The sequence below is a fragment of the Channa argus genome, chromosome 2 (genome assembly GCF_033026475.1).
Source record: "Channa argus isolate prfri chromosome 2, Channa argus male v1.0, whole genome shotgun sequence".
Classification (NCBI taxonomy): Eukaryota; Metazoa; Chordata; class Actinopteri; order Anabantiformes; family Channidae; genus Channa; species Channa argus.
In genome coordinates this window covers 15,431,134-15,452,811 of record NC_090198.1, presented here as the reverse complement: position 1 = coordinate 15,452,811, position 21,678 = coordinate 15,431,134, and the positions used below count along the sequence as shown (strand labels likewise).

Here is a 21,678-nt window from a genome sequence, read left to right as displayed (position 1 = left end):
CCCTCAAGGATGTGTTGTCGTGGAGAACAGCAAACTACCCTGGGTCCCCCATAGCCCAAAGGTTCTCAAAAGTGATTTGGTGCTTATCGTATGTTTGCATTTTTATTTGTGAATACACACAATCACAAATGACATACTCGTGTTCTAACATCATCTAGAGATGTTGTCTTGTGTGTTTATGTAGCTGGGGCAGTGGTGGTCTAGATGAAAACTTGTGACTAAATGTCATCCGTTCACTCACCCAGACTGGCAGGATTAAATCTGTTTGGGACAAGTTTAGGAATGAAAGGTAACAGGTCGTGTTGTAGGTAGGGCAACATTCATAGTTTATTTGTGTGATTTCAGTTCTAGGAAACCCCCAGCTGACTAAATAAAACTTTTCAATTTCATTACTGAAACATCCTTATTGGTCAGAAAACACACACCAGTGCTGGTGTGATATTAAATAAAGATATTAAATGGCTTTTGAAATATCTTTATCTCTCACATATAATAAAGGCCTACCTGGAAAGATTTTAAAGAATAACACAAAAAACTTTCTATTTACATTGTCTTGGTAGTAACATCCATCCATTATGTTAAAGGTCGAGGGGGTTCTGGAGCCAGTCCCAGCTGTCATTGACAAATTATGACACAAATAAAGTCGATTTAGGAATTTTTTATTTCAGAAGATACAATCTTAAGCATTTTTCCTCATATCTTATGAGCAATAACAGTCTAAGTAACTTGTTATATGAAATATCTTGATCAGTGGAATCTTAGTACTGCAACCCACCCATTACTTCCAGAGCCAACTACAAGTCCCTCTTTGTATTTTTTATAACTGAACTCCAGCAGGACTTAAATTTGCCTGTAGGCCTATATTTGGGATCAGATACTATTCCTTAATTTCTTAAGCCTAAGGCGAACATCGCCTCCATATTTGTTACCAGAGGATCTTCACCTCCCTCACAGATAACCAATCAGAGTTCTTTGAACAGGTCACTGCCTGATGTCTTTATTGTTGCCATTTCCTTTTGTATTTCATTAGTAATGAATGTAAAGCCTTATATATTGTTTTCCTCTTGCTTTACCTTTATGTATCATAATTGATTGTAACATTATTTCAGTAAATTTCTTTTTTTAAAAACAAAAAACCTCAGTACCCGATGTAAAGCTTCAGGCCAATTAGAGGTAATACACAGGGAACTACATGTAGGAGCTTTTTTCCATCAGCACCTGTAATTAGACCAGAGCAGCTGGTAACAACTGCCCCTCTCCCAGAGGAAAATAATGAACAGGGCAGGTGTGTGTTTGTGTGTGCATCTGTGTGCATCTGAAAAAGAAAAATTCAACATGCAGGTGAGAAAAGGAGGAACAATAGATGGTCGAATATGATGGCAAAATGAAAATAAATAAATAAATGATACCCACTTTTTTCTTCTCGTTATATCAGCTGGAAGAAAACATAAAAGAGGAGTTGATTAAGAATATATTTACGTATTGTGTTCACGAAGAAACTGCATCAAGATACGATTATAAATTTGTATGATTTTTGCATATTTCTGTTATTAGCCTTAAACTGACAGTGCGTACACCACTCTGAGACAACAGGACATAAACACCATGTGTTGCTCTTTAGGGAGAGTGAAAAATAGAACTAGTATTTAAAAACTAGTAATAATAAATGTCTCAGTATTAGCAAAACATAGTGGGTAACAGCTGCAGAAAGTTCCTATATAATAACATCATTCTGATGAGTACAGTCAGGATCTTTCTTCTGGTCCAGTGTACACCAGAATGTGTGTGCACTAAAATGGCATCGGACAATTATGCTGTATATGGGCGAAACGCAGACGAAGCACCCAGACGGCATAAACTACTGACCAGTATTGCTGTGAGAAACCTTGGACTTATTTATGACCAGGAAATCTCCTTTAACTCACACATTAAACCAATCTTTAGAACAGCCTTCTCCCACCTGCAGCATAATGACAAAATTAGGAGCATCGTGTCTCAAAGTGATGCTGGAAAACCAGTCCAAGAATTAGTTTCTTCTAGACTAAACAACTGTAGTTCCCCTACTATTGTCCCAATAACAACCCAAAAAAGCCAATAATTAATCCAAAATTCCGCAGCAAAGGTAGACTTGGAATTGCCAAGAGAGGTTGTATTTCTTTATCATTAGCTTCTCTCCATTGGCTTCCCATAAAATCTAGAATTTAAAACCCTGCTCTTTACATATGAATATCACAAAGACCTTGTAGTACTATACCATCCCAATACTTCAGTCTCAGAGTGCAGGCCTACTTGTTGTTCCCAGAGTTTCCAAAAGTAGAATTTGAGGCAGAGCCTTTAGCTATCAAGCTCCTCTCCTGGGGAACCGACTCTCAGTCCAGATTCAGGAGGCAGACACTCATTCTACTTTCAAGATTAGGCTTAAAAACCTTCTTTTTAGTAAAACATATCATTAAAGCTGGCTCGCTCTTAGTTATGCTACCATAGATTTGAACTTCCTCTCCTCTTCTCTCCTCTTTCTACCATACATTTATGTCACCATAGATATGTTCATGCATAGGATACCTCGAAGTTTCTGCAGTTATTCACGTCTTTGGAGCTGCGTGTTCCCAATTCATAGTTACTGACCCCACAAACAAGCTTAATGTTTTGCCATTAGTTCTTATTGCTCCTCTTTTCTTTTTCTTTTCTTGAACCACTCACCCCAACTGGTCAAGGCAGATGGCTGCTCCCCATCACATTGAAAATGTAAAGCCATCCACATCACTAGTATGTGTTTTGCATACGTTTTGTGGCCAGATGGAAATTGCAGAGCTTGTTTTCCTTCCCACAGGAAGCAGTTGGCTCCCATCCATTTCAAACTATATGCAAAAGAGAGTCAACGAGCCGTTAAAATGACCTGAGCAATGTAATCCATCACAGTGAACACGAAGCTGTGATTTGGTTCACTCAGAGTTTTAGTGAATTTGTTCCTTCGTTGAGCATGAGCTAAGCATTTTTATATTAGTGTGCTTATCATGCTTTGTTCTACTCATTATCAATCAGAACACACAGGTAGACACCTACTGTAAGTCTTTGCTAGAAAACATCTCACCTTACACCATTTAGGTCAAGTCTTCATCTTCCTCCTTTGGTATTGTAGTGGATAATTTCAATTTCAGAGACATTTTGGTGCTAAGAAGTGTGAAATGTATTTTAAAAAATGTTTGAGTCAGCTCACAGCAGCACATCAGGTCAGCCATCTGCACAGGTGCTGACGTGCTCTATTTGTGAACATCTGGGTGAGAGCAGACGCCGACCGTTTGCACAAACACAGGAACACAGCTTTATTTTGCTGAGTGGAGATTTTATATGTAGTGTAAGCCAGCAGAATTAGACTTTGATTGTTACTTCTTTGCTGTGTTGATTTTACAGGCAAAGTCCACTTGTTTGCTTCATATATCTTTTTTTCCTCTCTGTAGCCAGACCTGCAGACAAAAACAAACATCATTTTTTACAAGTGTACATGAAGGTCAGGCAGAGAGGTGCCTGCTGTTAACACAGAGCTGTGTGTTTGTGTATTCAGGGGCAGGAGCATGACTGAGCAGCAGGAGCAGAGCGAAGAAACAGGCCTGCTCTCAACTCAGGACCTGGACCCCCCCAAGGACGACGACACACACGGCCACTTCAGGCAAATCTCTCACACACACACATTAATGTGCACTGTTCTGCAACACTCGCTGGCTCTCCAGGCTCCAGCTGTGCATGGTCATGGGTTATTTTTCAGCACTAATTCTGTGCTTTTTATTTGAGCAGTATTTGATATCAGGCAATGGTTAAGCACACACCCCATGCACGCACGCGCACACACACACACACACACACACACTCACACACACAAAGATTGCACAAACTGTGACATGTTTTATATTCCCCCAAAGGCCTGTGGACAAAATATATATGTTTGCAAAATGTAAATTACTGTAGTTATGCTATAATAAACACTTAAAATCAATTTAAACGTATTTGTTGTTGAACACACGCAGTGTTAATCAGACGTGTGTGTGTTATATAAAACAGATTTGAGGGCGGAGCAGTGTAATCCCTAGGAGTCTGTTCTGGGATGGGATTTAGCACTGGAGCACAATGTATGTCAGTACACTCACTGAATCCGTGGAACTTTACACACATCAGTCTAAACTTGCAGTGCCTGACTTTAGCTCATGTGTTGCTGTGTACAATTGTGAATATGTTTACATAGGCAGCAAACTGAAGTAATTGCTTTTTGGCCACTAGGGGGCAGAAAAAATCCAAATAAAAAGAAACCAAAACCACCACAAATCACTGGCTCATCAAAAAGTCAAGACTTTACACATCCACAAAAAATATTTTGTTGATGCACTACAGTTTTCTTAAGCTTACTTGTTTCTCAGAATCAATTTTGATTTAAATGACTGTTTATACATGTTAGGGACAGGGGCTAAGACCTGAGCAGAAATGAATGTGCCATAAAGCTATGAGGAAAACAGATGATAATTCCCTTTGGGTTTGTTCCTTCCAGTGGCTGCTTTCACATTACACAGAATCATTGGGTTCAACATACAGGTGAATTTCTATGTTGTTTTTCCAGAATAATAGGCTGAAGTATTTTTACCAGCACCAGTCTTAATTAAAATATCTTTGCTACACATTTGAGCTGTTTCCAATGATATTATGTATTTATAGGAAATGTGGTCTTTCCTCACAGACAGTATTTTTGGTTGAACTTATTATAAGGAAATGGAAGTTACTACTGAAATTGCAGGTGCCGCCATCCGGATATCAGTAAAACCTTGGATAATGCCTAACAATATAGCCTTTTATGTGTTCTCTGTGTCTGTAGAGAGATAACTCTGTTAACCTTTGTAGTTTGAGATGAAGCCACAGGTGCTCACTCAGTGTGTGACAGTTGCCTGTACAAATGGGGAATGATAACAGTATTTCTTTTTTTTTTTTTTTATTAAAGCCTGGTTTCACATGAGAACTTTGATCTGTGAGTCTGACATACCCAGGGGAAAAATCTTTTACGTCTTTCATCATTCCTGTCTTTCCTCCCAGATACTTTGAAGTCTCATGGTGAATCTACTTCTCTCAGTGCTCTCACTGACATTTTCTTCAGCTAAATTATTGTCTGGGAATCAACTGCTAGTCTGACCACCGATGGGAGGTGTTCGCTTTCTAATTTAAGATTCAATTTAGGATTCTTTGAGCTTGTAATTAGTTTCATTATTCAGCCTCACAGCCAAGGGCACTGAGATACATGGACAAAGGCGCATGCGTACACACACACACATACACGTACACACACACACACTTGCAGCAGGCAATGTTTTGCTCACAGGGGCAGAAGCTGATGCATGGGTTTTAGCTTGATTTACAAAAATCTACTTCTGAAATAATGTGTCAATCAACAGAGCCTCCTGGTTAATGGAAAACTGATAGATAAAAAAAAAACGTTTACATTGGCATGTTTTTACTTAAGCTGTAAAATGTAGTGTTTCTTCCGGGTGGTGTGAAAATAATTTCAGAGCAGTTCAGTACTATTTAAAACAAACTTACACGATTCAACAGTGACATTTGGTGAAGCCAAATGTCACTGTTAAATCATTTTTCATTAATGTGATAGTACTGGTGTAAACAAGGCTGTACTACCCCAGTACAGCTTTGAAGAAGAAAAAAAAGAAAAAAATTATCTTTACACACCACATTCACCGTTCTCCTTACACTATAATGGGAATTGCCTATGGGAGTTTTCTTTATACATTCATCTAGATGCACCAGCAGTATTGATTAGGACCTGGATCATGTGTAAAGGTAGAGACAGATGGAGAGTGCGAAGGGGGGGGTTTTGAGCAGCCTGTGCTTTTAATAATCACTCTGTTCTCTCCACCTGGGTAGCAGAACCACTGAGAAACCTATTTATAGATGACAACCAGCAGGCTGGAAGAGCAGCACACACATGCACTATTGTTTCTAATATCATCACAAGATTATAGCATGTCTGTTCTAGGATGAGGATTTTCCACAAAAAATAAATAAATGTACATCTAGGTCAAGCCACAGAGACTAAGTAAATGTTTAAAAAAACATTAAACACATTCTTGACTCAGGCCAATTGCATTAAAATTGTTACTCATTATTATTATTACTCATGCCATTAATTCTCATCTTTAAATACATGTCACGTACATGTTTTGGATATATATATATATAATTTTTAAAAGTTACAGCTGTCAGGGTGGGTGCAGAGAGGATTTTCTTACTGCTGTTTGGAGAATATCTGTATGATGTACAGATATGATGTAAAATGGTGCATCATTTAAAGTGTCTGCATTTTTCTGACAGATCCAGCAGGAGAGCTGGCAGTGCTGTCACACCTTTACTACTCTGCTGTAAACAACAGTGTTTATATATATACACACACACACACACACACACACACACACACACCAGCCATAGTTTCTATCTTACCCCTCTGCTCTCTGACAATGTGACCCCATTTGGAGCTTTTCCAGCCTGAGTCATGGATCTCTGTATCTCACTCCCTGCAAAAGAAGGAGAAAATGGTTTTAAAACAACAGTAGACATCAGAATTATTAATGGAATAAATACAACAATGCTACACCCACATAATGAGGCTTTCAGTTTAGCTCTATATACATTATATACAGCATCTGCATGATATACAGTATCACAATATCACAACCATGGAAGATCCATAATGTTAGACTGTATAGTCTATATTCCACTATAGTCTAACGTGTTCACATTAATTGTCAAGCTTAGCAACAGTGATTTGGCAAAAAAAGGAAACGACACTAATTATTGTGTGGTATGTTCTGTGTGCTGTTTTTGTTACTGACTTGATCAGCCAAGGAACTTTTTGCACCGACATGCTGAGTTTACATAGTACTTGCATACATTAGAAGGACAACAGTTAAATATTACACCTACATGCACATACACATACAACCTGTGCCTGCAGCCTTTTTAACTTACCTAATCAATTTAAACCTTTGATCGACTCAGTATTGTTTCCTCCTTCATGTTGCTTCCCTCCCATGCTGGGATTATACTTTCATTTTCTGGAGCTCTGATCCACATCATAGGAATTTCATGAGCAGATTGACTCTGCTCACTTTTGAGCTCTGTAGTTGTTATGCATAGCACTTGCTGTCTTAAACATTAAATAAGGCCTAACTATAACTTAATTTTATATTAGCCTATCTTTTAGTGGGTGTGTTTGGTTAAAATTGTATAATAATGAAATGCTCTGTCTAATCAGCTAACACAGGAAATATTATTTAAGATTAAATGATTTAGATTACATTAGAAAATAATTTCTGATCATTCAATTTCTCACCATTAGATGTTTTAAACGATTAAAGTGTAAAGTAGTCCATTTAGTGTATAGTTTTTACACTCTCAGATTTGAACAGTGACCACTTTACTGTGCATTTATACTTTGAATCTGAACCTCCCTGACATAATTATCTTCCTGTCACCAAGAAAATCAGCCCAGGTCAGTTGGGAGGAGAACGATGGAAAGAAGCAGCAGAATCAGAGACGGTTGTTTCAGACAGGGGTCACACTATCTTCTTACCTAGAGGAGACTCACTCACCAGGGCTGGGACACTAACAGTCCCTCTGTCATAAAGGCACCAGTCAAGTGTATTTTCACATAGGGTGATTTGAAAGGAGAGTCCAAATGTTATCAGAGCACTGCCATGTTGGTAAACTGATATGCAAGAAATGTTCTTCTGAAATAATTAGCGAGGATGAAAGAAAATTTGTTTTTTATTTTATTATTTCACCTACATTGTAGCTGCAAAAGTGCAGTGCATTTCTAGACCTATGTTAACATCTAAACATGTTACTAACCTAAGAGTAATTTTTCAATTTTGTGCCAGCTTATCATTTTCTTAGCGTATTATTTCATCCTCATTCAGCCAGTATAAATGTTTCTTCAGCATTCAAACTAACAAAAATGCTCAAGACAATGAAATTATATTTTAACTAAAGTTTGCATGTTTTTGTATAAAATGTTTTGTCTGTCCTTCCTTTGCCTTTGTGTCCGTTCAGGTCTACTTTTAGTCGATTCTTCATGGCATAATTGTCCCAAGTCAACCGGATTACTTGGTTGACTGCCATCTACAGCCTTATTCAAATCTATCCACAGGTACCAGTGATATTAGAGAGGTCTGGAGACTGGGAATGATTAAATGTTCATCTAATTAATTCCTGTTTTCTACTTTGGATCATTGTCTTGTTTTGATATTGGGCTGCATCCATTCTTCCTTCCACTTTATGCAGAGCTCCAGTGCCTGATGCAGACATACACCCCTAAAACATCACTGAGCCTCCACCACGAAGTGTGTTCCTTCCTCATAAGCATTTTGTTCACTCACCACACATACCTGTGTGACTTAAGACTACTGAATTCAACTTTGCTCTCATCCAAACACATAATCTTGTTCCAGGACTCTTTTGGTTTGTTCACATGCCATTCCAGTTTACATACTCTAAGTTTGCTGCCTTATATCAAGAAGTAAGCGATTGCTTCCGCCACACTTTTCTCCCCACAGGAGTGGGGACTTTTATTCCAGTTGCCTCTAAGGACTTTGTCAGGTCCGTTGTTGTTTGTTTTGGATTCTTATGTAGTTGTCAAGTTCTTTTTCTTGGTCTTCCACTTCTTGGAAGTATTGGTGTGTCCATTTTTCTTCTATTTCTGGATAATGCTATTCTGGTATCGCTAAATGCTTTGAAATATTTAGTATATCCCTTGCTAGTTTTAGAAAAAACTTACTGATTTTATTTTGAGGTCTTCTGAAGGGTTTTTTCCTTATCCTATTGTTTTTGTTTCTCTCAGCATACAGTATGTGACTGCCCCTGGAGATTTACCCACTTTAATTAAGTTAGAGGGTTAGTTAAGAGGGATGCAAACTTTATCCACTGATATAATCTTTATTATTTACTATAGCTTTCTTTTATCAACCGTTTGGATTTAAAATGTAAAGAAACTCTTTTACTGTATTCTTGCTCCTTTTATCGTAGAGCCCAGTCTCGTAGTGATATACTGTGAGCTTCTGTGTAAATAAAAGTAGCAATACCACAATGAAACAAAAAGTAAAGTTATTGGCAGCATTTTAATGCCGTAATAGGTTATAGGTAAGTACAACATGGAAAGATGTGTCAGAATATAGGTTTGTTTTTAGTTGCCTCACATCCAGCATTTATTCTCATTAACATTATTCTTGTTGGACCAGCATGGTTGAAGATAACACGACTCATATTTATGACCTTCTTTTTTTCTCACATAGAAAATGACTTTCTACAAGTAAGATAATCCATCACAGTACACATACACACACACACCTGCAATTTGGCTCTGAGAGTGCTTCTGTTTTATCAGCATCTTTTTGAGCAGGAGTGTTTTCGTATCAGTGTTGCACTACACAGCTCTCTCCCCGCTGTCAATCACCTGGCACTTACATATAGATGCAGGAAGAAAGGGAGGTCTCTGTCAGACACTTGTCCCATAGAAAGATCTTGCCACACCTATCTTCTTCTTTAAAGCATTTTAACTGGAACAGCAGTTCATTTCAATGACATGTTACTTAAAAGGCTCATTGTACTGCATATTGTATCTGTATTCTGTGTGAATTAGCATTGGATGTGACAATCATGCTGTGAATTTGACTGCACTGCCTCAACTATTCCTCCTGAGGCGAGCTTGATGTCAACAATGTATGGTCATGCTGTCTGACTATAAGAAGAACAACTATGATAATCTCCAGGCACAGTCACTATTTGTATTTCGACAACACAATGTTTTGTGACAGCCTTTCTCTCCCTGCAGTCATGCACACACTGATTATTAACTTGTCATGTGGAAGCTTGGACCCAGCTTGAATTTTCTTATATCGTAGACATCCAAACACACAGTGCACACCAGCAAACCACAAAAGTACTACATTTGCCTTCCTGTAAAATACAGTTTTTGCATTTTGTCATCCAGGTAATGCACTGAGGAGCCTTTAAATGCACCTCTATAAAGTCAACTTTGTATATTAAGATGTTTTGTCCACAGTAGTACATTGAGAGCGCTACATTTTACTACTGAGAGGTAAACATGCATGTTAAGAATTTTAAATCTGATTGTGTTTTCTCATTTTTTATTATCACAGGTTTCAACTGATTGAAGACTTGTCCTATGAAGACGTGAAGAAATGTTACAGAGGCTCGGTGAGTTTGGACACTCTGTCTTGCAAATTTTGCAACTAGTTGCAGTCATCTTTCAAAAAAATGTTTAGTTCTCAGTAAAAGAGATACCTGGACTTGAAAGCATCACATATGCCAAATTGTCATCCTGTGGTACTGAAATATATTTCAGATCTGTGTCAAGACTGTGAATGCAAACACTGATCAAATATCATTTTATACTGATGCCAACTGAATCTTTGTTTTATTTGTCTTTAGTGTATCTTGTGATGATAACCTAACAATACTGCAAACTAACACCAGGAAACATAACACAGTTCCATTATAAATGTATTAAAATGTTGACTGGATGCTTCTTATTTATCCTCATATAACAGGGCATTACTTTTAAATTCAACATATTTATTGACATATTATTATTCTAAAATATACAATACTTTGCAGTGGGTTTGCGCACTAAAAATAAAGTGACGGCAACTTAAAAAAAATAATGCCATAAAAAATATTTTAAATCAACTATATTGTGTCCGTATTTGGTGTGTGGCCCCTGTGCCCTTTAACTAGACACTAATTATACTCAGCTTTTACTGAGGGTTTTTGATGGCATTTGGTAGGTTGGTTGTTCCAGTTATCTTGCCACAGTTCTCCTGTGGATTTAACCTCAGTGTCTCTTGTCTCTTCATATAATCCCAGACTGACCCCATGACGTCAAGATTAGTGCTCTTTGGGGGGTTCACGCCATCTGCTGCAGGAATTTGTTCTGCTTGTCTCTTAATATTGTTCTCCAGGACTCCAGATTTAGGGGTGTAATTAGCCATTTTGTACTTTTTTTGGACTCTGACTTTGGTTGCATGCACACCAGTTTTCTTTTTTTCTTTGACTGCTGTGTTTTTCCTCCCTACATTCTTTATATCTAGTTCTTTTAGTTGTCATTTGACAGTTTATACAAAACCAGATAATTACACAACTAATCATCGAAACTTGCCAGAATTTAATGCATTGTCATCAAGCTGCAAAGTTGTCCCATGATTTCAAAATTATCGTCTTCATTAAGGTAACCTACTATCCAATGCCCCATTCCTGTAGACAGGAGCTGCTCTAGCATGAGCTATTAATAGAAAGACACAACCAGGAGTGGCAGACAACAGCACACTGAGCAGATAAGAGTCTAAGGGAAGATAGACGAGGGACAGAACAGGACAGAAAACAGGGAAGGTTTGGTGATAGAAATATCAAGAGCTGGATGAGTATTTGAGCTGTGGGAGGAGAGTGGGGAATGAAAGAGATCTCTTGTGGTTTCAGGGAGAGAAATCTACGACTTTCCTTCAAGAGTGAGAATTTTTAGGTGTTCAGTGAGAGTAGTGAGGGGTAACTGTGTACAAGGGTTTGTGTTGTTGTTTTTTTGTTGTTTGCTTTTGCTGAAATGACCAAGGGCAGTGTGTACGTATGTGTGCAAAGGAGAAAGGAGAGGGAGGGTGTCAGCTGGGTGCAGCAGAGTGTAGAGTCACTGGTGTATGTGAGACAGAGAAAGAGAGCCTTGTAGTTTCTGAGAAGGGGCTCAGTGGCTGTAAACTGAGGAGTTGTTGCTCTAACTCTGTAGTAGTAGTGTGTGTGTGTGTTTGTTTGTTATGTGTGCGTGCACACTTGTACATGCATGTAACCTAGAGGTAGTTGTACAGAGACAGTGGTTCTTCTCAGCCCTGTACTGACCGGTGACAGGGAACAGTGTGTGTCTTGCAGCAGCTTGCTCCAGGCCTTGGATGTGCGCGAGTGTGTGTGTGTTTATGGTGCCAACGTGCTGAGCCTGGTGCAGAGCTCGCGTCCTTTGAGAGAGAGGGTGGTGTCTGCGGCAAGCGGAGCCGGAGTGGCCGGTGGTGCCGGTGATGCTGGTACTGTGCAGACAGGCCGGTCTGCCAAGGAGTTGCTCATGACTCTGCCCTGTCCCTCTGCACAGACTGTCAGCAAGTACAACTCGCAGTACCACAAACTGTTCCCGTGTGTGCCCAAGGATGAGATCCTCATGAAAGGTAGAGTGTCCTTTTTGACAAGAGGAAAGCTTTTATGTGCCTGTTATGTGCTTGTCTATTTTTATTCATTAGAGTTTTTTAGTTCTCTTCTGTCTTTTCTTGCAACCTGTAAATGTATAGTAACAATACTGATGTTAGCCTTTTTGTTTGTCTCTATAGTCAATTCACCAGCTGATTAATAAAGAAAAATTCATATTCAGCAGTTTTGATAATTCACTAAACCTTAAATCATTTATCAAGCAAAATCAATGAAAACAGACAAACGTTCCAGAGCCTAGCTTTTCTTTTGTTCCTTTTTTCTGTTTCTGTCTGGTTTTTAAATTAAACATCTTTAATAAAACATTCTCAGATGTCGCCATTGGCGATATATATATATATATGCTTTTTGATTAGTCAGAAAAATAATAAGTAATAAGCCATTATTTGCACCAAAAATGTGATGACTGATCTACAAAGTTGTCTCATTGCAAATGCATGTCTAGCATTCTAGGATTTCTTAACTTGAAAAGTTTATACTGCAGAAAGAGACGCTGAAAAGTGACTGTTTCTTGGAAATGATAAATAATCTCTAATATGTGAACGTGTCAGCAGTTACCTTCAGCCTTCAAATACTGGTAACAGTTCACATCTGTCTGTGTTGTAAAACCATTGTCTTTGTAAGGGTGTAACTGCTTTTATTCAGCCTTTTTATTTTATATGTCTGACTTGGAGCCAGCTTTGATTCTTCTTGCTTGAGCTGAGAAACACTTAAATTGTGTTTCTGATACAACTGACTTCATCGTTTCTGTTTCAGCTCCCCTTTTGACACTGAGGAGATTTGACACAGATTCAATCTACCTTGCCATAAGCCATGTTCAGCCTATCAAAATGAAACCTATGATGCAAAACTTGCGAGATGATTACTTAGTTTTGAATTTCCCAAAAATACCAGAGGGGCAAGTAGAAGGGCTCTGGGAAATTGTTTCATTAAACTTTTACTTTGTGTTTTTTGTTGTTTTGTTTGTATTTTCAATTTACAGCTGTGGTGGTTTTGTCTTTTCTCTTCTCAGTTTACTCCTGTGCTCTTCTCAGAGATATCCTTCTACAAGGGCGGCTCTACATTTCCAGAAACTGGCTGTGTTTCTATGCCAACCTCTTCGGCAAAGACATCAAGGTACGACTGACTGACAGGTGCCTTAATAAACTCAAACTTACTGACAAACATCAACACCCAGTCACAGTCTGACAAGGTGATTGGACACCTTGAAAGATCATTGTGGGCTAACATCTAGTCCTAATTCAAAAACATATAAACATATCTTTCTCTCCATTTCTGCGACGTATCAAACAAGCAGTTTCACTGAAATTCTAACCTTTACCAGTCGTAGGATTTTGTCTTTGATGTATTGTGAATTGTTCCTTTTCCTTCATTTCCTTGAAACCAAACCTCCTCTGACATCTGAGTGACAATAAGCTACTTATTTGGTCTGCATTCCTCACATTCTGACGTAAGAGACGTTTCGTGTTCACTTTTGATTTTATCGAGGGGTTTTTCCTGGGTGTATTTCAGCATGTGTATTCCCTGCCATGATTTACTCACATCATATGAATGTTTTGTCTTACTTTGCATTTAGCCTTTTTGTGCCATTATCTATCTTCCCTAGGTGGCTATTCCTGTCGTTTCTGTGAGGCTGGTGAAGAAGCACAAAACAGCGGGCCTTGTGCCCAATGGCTTGGCTATTACCACAGACACCAGCCAGAAGGTAAACACTTCCATCCATCTCTGTGAAGCGAAATACCACTCTGCTGATTAGCACAGCATGGCTGTATTTTCCAGGCGAGGTGTAATGGAAAAAGCAACACCTATATGGTATAGATAGAAGCTGAGTCGAGTCCCAGTTCGGTAGCACAAGAGAGTAAAGGGTTTTTCCACAATTACATCGATATTCAGAGGGGCCACTTCACTTTCTGTCACATCAAACAGTGTCCTGTCACCAGGGGACGTTTTTGAAGACATAACGTTCCTTTTAGCTTCTGTTCTGGCATCAGCAACCCATGAATAGTGACAGGCAGGAAGCAGCATTAAGGAAGCTAGATAATTTATCTTTTGCTACCAATTAGCATTGACATAGAGATGTGTTGTATTGTTGCACACAGGTTATCACATTTTTGTTCCCTCAAAATAATTATTGGTGTTCAATGCGCATGCAGGACAGAAAAGAGCTGGACTATTATAACAGTATTTAGCTTGTGCATACGTTTTTTTTTAAATTTCTCAAAACCTCTTACTTCACATTCACTATGAGGTAATAAACATGGCAAAAAATTGAGCTTAAATTGTGTATTTTTCATTGCACTGGGTTGGGTGCCCAAACGTGAAATAGAAATTTTAGTCTTTTTTACAGATCTGTTTGCTTAATGAGAAAAAGCAGATTATACAGTTTTCTGCACATTTCTAGCTGTAACACACAGTTCAGCTTCATGCAGGCCAGTTTACACACACAAAACAGCTGGTTACACAGCAGTAAGATTGTGCAGTAATGTGCTTTTAAGTGCTCCTATACCAAACCAGAAACGTATACGGTGTGCACATTAAACGTGTACTGCAACTCATCCGACTGACATCATTCAACCCAAATCATTAGTTGTTCATATAAAGAATTAGTTGGTTTATTGTTAAAAGAAGGACAGAGGTCTGCTGGGTTTGCATTAGATACAAGAAATGTCTGAAAGAAAGATTTCTGCACAGAAGTCCTCGAACTGCATGTGTTGGACACATTCGTCCTCGCGCTCTATTTATATTTTCATGTTTCATGTTCACTCACTTACAGTAGGCAACACCCAGCAGTGTACAATATTACTTTACACTGCATTCGTCCAAAGGACTGTCAATAAATAGTTCTATGGTTGACATGTTGCTGGAAATGATCAAAACAGTCACTTCTGAATTGAAATAACACACAACCAACCCATTTTGCACACAGCAGTTTCTGATCAACTGGTGAGGACATCAGGTCCGAGCAGTACCCCCGAGTCCCCTTTATCAAGGCGTGTGAGATAAATGGATATAATGTTTCATACTGTACTATCTCCATATTTGTCTGCCTTGCGTTGACATGTCTCTGTCCAGTACAACTAAACTGCATATGTTTGAGGAGGTAAAACGTTAACAGCTTGTGTCTGTAACAGATTGTAAGATCAGGATCATTTGTATTTTTCACCCCATTTACTAACACGACTGTGTCGTGACAGATTAAATGGACAAAAACAGCTAATAGTACTCACATAATAACAGTGTTTCAGATGCTCAAACATAGATTCACAGGCTGTTTTTCCATCAAGCTCAGAATGACATTTGCTTAAGCTGTCACTGACCTATAAATCCTATAATTTCACAAAAGAATAAACCAGAACAAATATGTAATTAGGAAAATCTCCGCTTTATGCAAAAGATTAGAGCTTTTCAGTGAATGTTGTTCATCCTGAATGATTTCTGTTAACTTTCTGCTCAGTAATGTTGATGTTAAGCTATGCTTCATTTACATGTTCACATATCACCCCAGCTTTTAATGCACTGATTACAAGTTCAGCATGAGCAGCAGAGCATTTATTTCACTGAACTGCTGCAGGCACTCATGGTATCATTATACACAGGTGCAGGTATTTCACATTTTACATCCAACATTACTGTCTGTAATGTTTCAGGTTGAGTGAACAAAAACCCCATTTTCTGTGTTACATAAAAGAAACTGTAAGAATCACTCAGTCTAGGGATTTAAAAATATTAACATTGGTAATATTGCTGCATCACTCTTTGTGTTTTTTATTCCCGCAGTATGTATTTGTATCTCTGCTATCAAGAGACAGCGTGTATGATGTCCTCCGAAGGATCTGCACACACCTGCAGGTCAGAGGACACATAGTACATGCAGTATGTGCACAATATTCCGTCTGGCTGCGTGGTGTACATGTCAGCTAAAGAATGTCATTGCTTTCCATCTCCAGGTCAATGGGAAGAGTTTGAGCTTGAAGCAGTTCATGGAGGAGCCAACCTTAACACTGGTTAGTGGCCAGTCATCCTTCACTGAAAGAACCGTTTGTAAAGCACCATAAAATCATAACAGTGTAAAGACTAAATTGGGTGGAACATCTGGTGATCAGCTAGAATTTAAAGGATTTTAACATTTCTCAGTTAAGTGCATTTTACAGCAGCATCTGACCTGAAGGTTGACTTACCTTCTATCACAGACAGGATCAATAGATCATTTTGTTACAGCTGCAGCCTTGCAGTGAATTAGTCAGAATTAGAGTTGGCAAGATGTTATCAAAGAGCTCTGTGAAGTCTCGTTGTTTCTGTGTGCACCACAGGCTGCTCTGCCTCCAAACAGCTTTTATGTTAAGAAATAATTAAGCTGTGGTTGATCATGCTGTGATCTACACTGTATTTAGGAACAAGATTGTTTGTCCTTTTTGCCAGAGTACTAAGTTGGGTGCGGGAAATGTTATTAATATATTCACGGTTTATGATCATAGTTAGAAATAACTGTTTATCCAGAATGTCCAGAATTTTTTTACTTGCTGACTGTCTCATTACAGCGTAGCTTTCATGTAGAGTCCTGTAGGGTGCAGTAGAAATCTCGGCCCACAAAACTACAGTGTCACTGTCTAATTAGTGACACTTTATAATCGTTTTAATCCCTGTGAATTGATTTTTTTTTACCACTTACCTGAACCAAAATCTATTTACTAACATTGCATTTGCATTTTGTAACTGCAGATGTGCAGCTTATTAGAAAGTGAGAAATATATTTATTGATAAAACACATATTTATCCTATTGTTTATTAGGATACCTAACATTTATAACTACACTATTACCATAACAAAATTAAAACACTCTCCAGACTTAGCAAAGACCCCAGATTGGTTTAGTTAATGGGCTGTAGTATTCATTAGTAAACTGATGAAAGAAGCCCTTGTAATTTTTAACCTTTTTTATAAAAGGCCACTCATTACTATTTGGTCCCAGTAGATGCTTTGAAAGTGTTTGTTGAGTGTTCACTGAAATGATTTAATGATAAATCAGCTCCAGTCTGTCATGACCAGCTAAAAGATTTTTTATAATCTACAATTTTAATTAAACCATCTGAGAACGATCATTGTGATGTGAAGTTACATGTAAACATCAGGGATTATAAGCCAATACCATTTGGAGCCATTGAAATAGGAGATATGTTGCCAATTCAACTTTAGATGAACAAACTACTAGCGAGCTGCAGCTGCTATGTTACATGGTCTTCTTTTCTGTGTGCCACAGGATGACTTTCCAACTCCAGATGAATTCCCGGTGGTTGATGAATTCCCATCAGTGTTAAAGTGGAGAAGGAAACCCTCAGTGGTGTCTGTGTCCTCCTCCCTTCCTGACCTCCTGGGGAACTCCACCAGTGGCCTGAGTGCTGCAGACACACCCTTCAAGTCAGAACAGCTTCTGGAAGGTGATAAAACCATCTGTACTGTGCACTGACAATACACACTTACTGTTTCTTATTAGAACTGCTTTTTAAATTTTGTCCACCAAAATGTAGGCAAGGTTCCCATGAGCTTGACATCAGTGTGTCAGTAAAAAAGACAATTAGGAAACAACACAATCTTAATGTAAACAAACATTTTGTTTTACAGTAAATATCATATAATTCAACAAAACCAAAGCAAAATAGCTAATATGCAGTGTATAGTATATAGTATATGTGGCAATAAAAGATTTATAGAGTCCTTCCAATTAAGGAGGAGCTAATTCATGAAGAGTTTTATAGATAATAAGTGCCAGTTTGTATTCTGGCCAAGATCAGATGAAATAAGAAGTCAGCAAACTTAAAACACAAGCAGTGTTACATCTTCAAAAGTATTAAACAATTGTAGTGTTTATGTTTGTTGAGATCGCATCATATTCACTGTATACCACGAGACACTCATAGAGAATTAAGATGTTTGGATTATGTGTGTTATCAAGTATCATTTAAATTTTGTGTGTATGCTAAGGTGAGAGGACCTGCTTCTGGACGACAACATTTCTCTAATGCAACTGCACATAAAGTGATTCGATCATGTGGAGGCTTGTATTAAAAAGCTTTGGGACAATGGAGATAAATTAAAGATCATGAAGTAAAGATTATCACAAACAACGTCTGCTGTCAAATTTGTCTGAGGACAGTTTATGTTTCGTGTTGACAAGCGTCACAGCTCACATGTGAAGTGGAAAGCTGAGAAGTAATGTAAGTAATAAATGTCTGCCTGCTGAACATAACATGAACCAGCTTAACATGCATAACACAAATCAGTACCTCTATTATAATATACAAGAAACACACATGTAACATCTGCAGATAAGGATCATTGTCAGCATGTTGATTTGGCAGATTTTTCAATTTTTTCATGCCCTTCCTGATGCAACCCTCCCCAATTTCTAACGGGTTTGGGCCAGCACTGCCCAGCTGGGGATGGGAATGGGCTGTTGGGGGTTCAGTGTTTTGCCCAAAGATACTTCGACATAAAGTATTATTATATGGTAATTATTCATAACAAAGTATATCTGTCTTTAATGTCCATAAAATAAATGACTTTTTTACAATTACAGGAACATATTACTACACCAGTAACTGTGTGAGAGCACTGTCTGTCTTTTTGACTCCAAATGCATTCAGATGTACAATAAAAGGTGGCAGCACTATTAAAAGTAAAATATGTAGTACAGTGAAGCCAAGCACTGTTAATGGTTTTTGTTTTTTTGTGTGTTTGTGTGTGTGTGTTTGTGCGTGTACATGCTACAGAGCGAGCTCTGCAGACAGACAGAGGTCTTTTATCAGAGCCAGTGGCAGAGCTGGGCCAGATGGAGTACCAGCTGCTAAAGTTCTTCACCCTGCTGTGAGTATACAGTGAGGCAAACAGACAGCAACACCACCACCTTCAGTTCCTTTATCAGCTGACTCACACCTACACAAAACCTGTGAGCATTAACATGAAGTTCAGACTGAACACAGGGGAACTGAGCTATTAAAGAACTTTTTAATTTGTATTTTTTAAAGAGCAGTTACCTCCTATGAGACTTTATTATTCAGATTGATCATAATGCAACAAATTATGTGCGTTAGTGAGCATCGTGCTCTCCATGCCCTCCACCTGCCCTCCACCATAGCAGGGAGACACTGATCCGGGACACTGTCCTTCACTCAGAGGCTGAGATGTTGCTGTGCTTAAGTGTCCTTAAGAGAGAAAGCACTCCCTCTGTACCTGTTCCTGAAGATTTGTCATGCTGCTGACACTGACCGCTGAGGGAAAGAAAAAATCCACAGTATTATCTCACACATTCTAAACCATATAAATTACAATGAAAAGTCCATGTACAGGTTCGTTTAGGCTTAAATTAAGTACAATACCTTAGAAAACCTTGTGCATGTTAAGGCCAAGCGTGAAATCATATTTAGTAAATGATTATAGTATTTGTAATATTATCTAATTAAATGTCACATTGTATTTGTATACCTCACATTGTGATGTAATCACACTACCATTGCTTTCTTTTAAATAGTTAGTAAAAAAAAAGAAGCCTTACAAACACTGCAAGATTGCTTTTTAGTTTTGAGTTTTCAGATTATTGATTAGTGATCTCCGGAAACCAGTTGCTGTATCACTGCTTACTTCAGCAGTAATATGAAGCATGCAATGACAAGTAGCTTTGTGTAAGTTTTTACTCCAAAAATACTGCTACTCCTGTTTTACAAATTAAAATTGTGTTGCTCAAAGATTTGTCTTATAGACAGGTTTGCCATATGTTGTCACGAAGGGAAACATCGCCTCCTAGTGTTCTTCACAGGACATTACAGCACAGAACTCCAGTGTCTAATGTCAAAATGATCCTGAAATATAGTAATTCTGTGTCTCCTCCTTTCTTGTCAGCATTATTCTCCTCATCCTGTCATCGTGCTATCTGGCCTTTCGTGTGTGCAGTCTGGAGCAGCAGCTCTCCTTTCTCAGTAACCCAAGTCTGCCCCTGAGAGAGAGGTATCACTGCACCAGCTCTACACTATATCTTCTGTACATTAAAGTATATTTGTAAATCAGCCAATTTTTGTCTTGTGCACAACACAGTAATATACCAAAAACCAAGGACATTAATAAGATGCAGACATACTGTAGGAGACAAAATACACCAGAAGTGTGAAACAGAAAAGCCAGAGTTGTAACTAAGTGAGTAATGTTTGTATATGGTGTATTTTATGAGGGTGGCTCGGTGGGGAAGTGTTTACTGCTGCCACCTCACAGCTAGAAGGTTCTTGGTTTGAATCCACCTGCCAGCTGTGGCCTTTCTATTTGTGGAGTTTGCATGTACTCACCATGCTTGTGTGCGTTCCTCCCACGGTCCAGTGACATGCAGTTAGGTCATTTATTAGTTTCTGTAAATTGCCTGTAGGTGTGAATGTGAGTGTAAATGGTTGTCTGTCTCTGTGTACAGGGTGTCAGCTACTTCAGCCCCACTGAAAGCTGGAATAGACCCCAGACAATCCTAGTTATTATGGTTCCATCTAAATAAATACATGTATCTATTGTGCGTGTGTGCGCTGGCATGAGTGTTATTAAGGATGAATAAAAAAAATGATTTCTGACAATGATTTTGTATCAATTTATTTGTGAGAGACGTCTAACGTGGCTGCTGTCTTCTCATTCAGGTAACCACTGCTCTTCAAGTTATGCATCAGTTAGGCTGCTATTTACTCTCGTCATTTTTGGAGTCGATGACGTCCTCCTGAAAATTCCAAGGATCAGCCCAGAGCCCAGAACAGCTCCACCATGCTCCACCTGCAACATATGACGGAGTGATCCAGCTGTAGGCATCTTACGGACCTTCCCCCTTGGGGAATAACTTCCTGTTCACTGATCACTTCCAAACTATGCAAACAAATTATTTATTTCTGAAGACAAAGTCAGTTTTACCTACAGGTATGATTGTCTACCATGGCCTGCCCTCTCACAGACATTTGATCTTTAATCACAGTTGTTTGTAGCAGTGATGAAGTTTAGTAGTGGTGATGGAGAATAGGGTTGAGGTTGGTATGGGAAGGTTAAAGGTAAGCTATAATTCAACACACTAATTACTTGAAAACACTCATAGTAAAGATATTTCAGGTGAGTCTAAAATCATATATATTCTGACTGATGAGAAGTGGACTAAACCAAATGTTCTGTGAGATCTGGCCTAACAGTGGGAACAATGAGTCAAGCTGCAACAATGCACTTTTTAAAATATGTATGTTTTTTTTTTTGCTTGATAAAAGATAATAAGTTACTTGTCATTCAACTGGTGCATTAACACCACCCCTAACACAACTATAATGTGAAGGAGGTGGTTAAATTAAAAGATTTTGCATTGGTTTTTGTTCTTC

General features: G+C 38.4%; 1 protein-coding gene across 5 annotated transcripts in view; it reads left to right on the top strand.

The window, feature by feature from the left end:
* The window catches only part of gramd2aa (GRAM domain containing 2Aa), a 27,108-nt gene extending 5,430 nt beyond the window's left edge, over positions 1-21,678 (top strand). For 3 of the 5 annotated variants that reach the window (XM_067495809.1, XM_067495807.1, XM_067495810.1), the window contains exons 2-12: positions 3,563-3,667; positions 10,203-10,260; positions 11,963-12,263; positions 13,313-13,416; positions 13,907-14,005; positions 16,078-16,149; positions 16,248-16,304; positions 17,559-17,736; positions 19,069-19,162; positions 20,195-20,299; positions 20,965-21,678. In XM_067495809.1, the coding sequence (XP_067351910.1) occupies positions 3,563-3,667; positions 10,203-10,260; positions 11,963-12,263; positions 13,313-13,416; positions 13,907-14,005; positions 16,078-16,149; positions 16,248-16,304; positions 17,559-17,736; positions 19,069-19,162; positions 20,195-20,299; positions 20,965-20,968 (1,177 nt within the window). In that variant the 3' untranslated portion in view covers positions 20,969-21,678. Of the gene's footprint in view, positions 1-3,562; positions 3,668-10,202; positions 10,261-11,962; positions 12,264-13,312; positions 13,417-13,906; positions 14,006-16,077; positions 16,150-16,247; positions 16,305-17,558; positions 17,737-18,280; positions 18,514-19,068; positions 19,163-20,194; positions 20,300-20,964 lie in introns of those variants that run through there. The other 2 variants (XM_067495811.1, XR_010913711.1) reach the window with 2 other exon arrangements.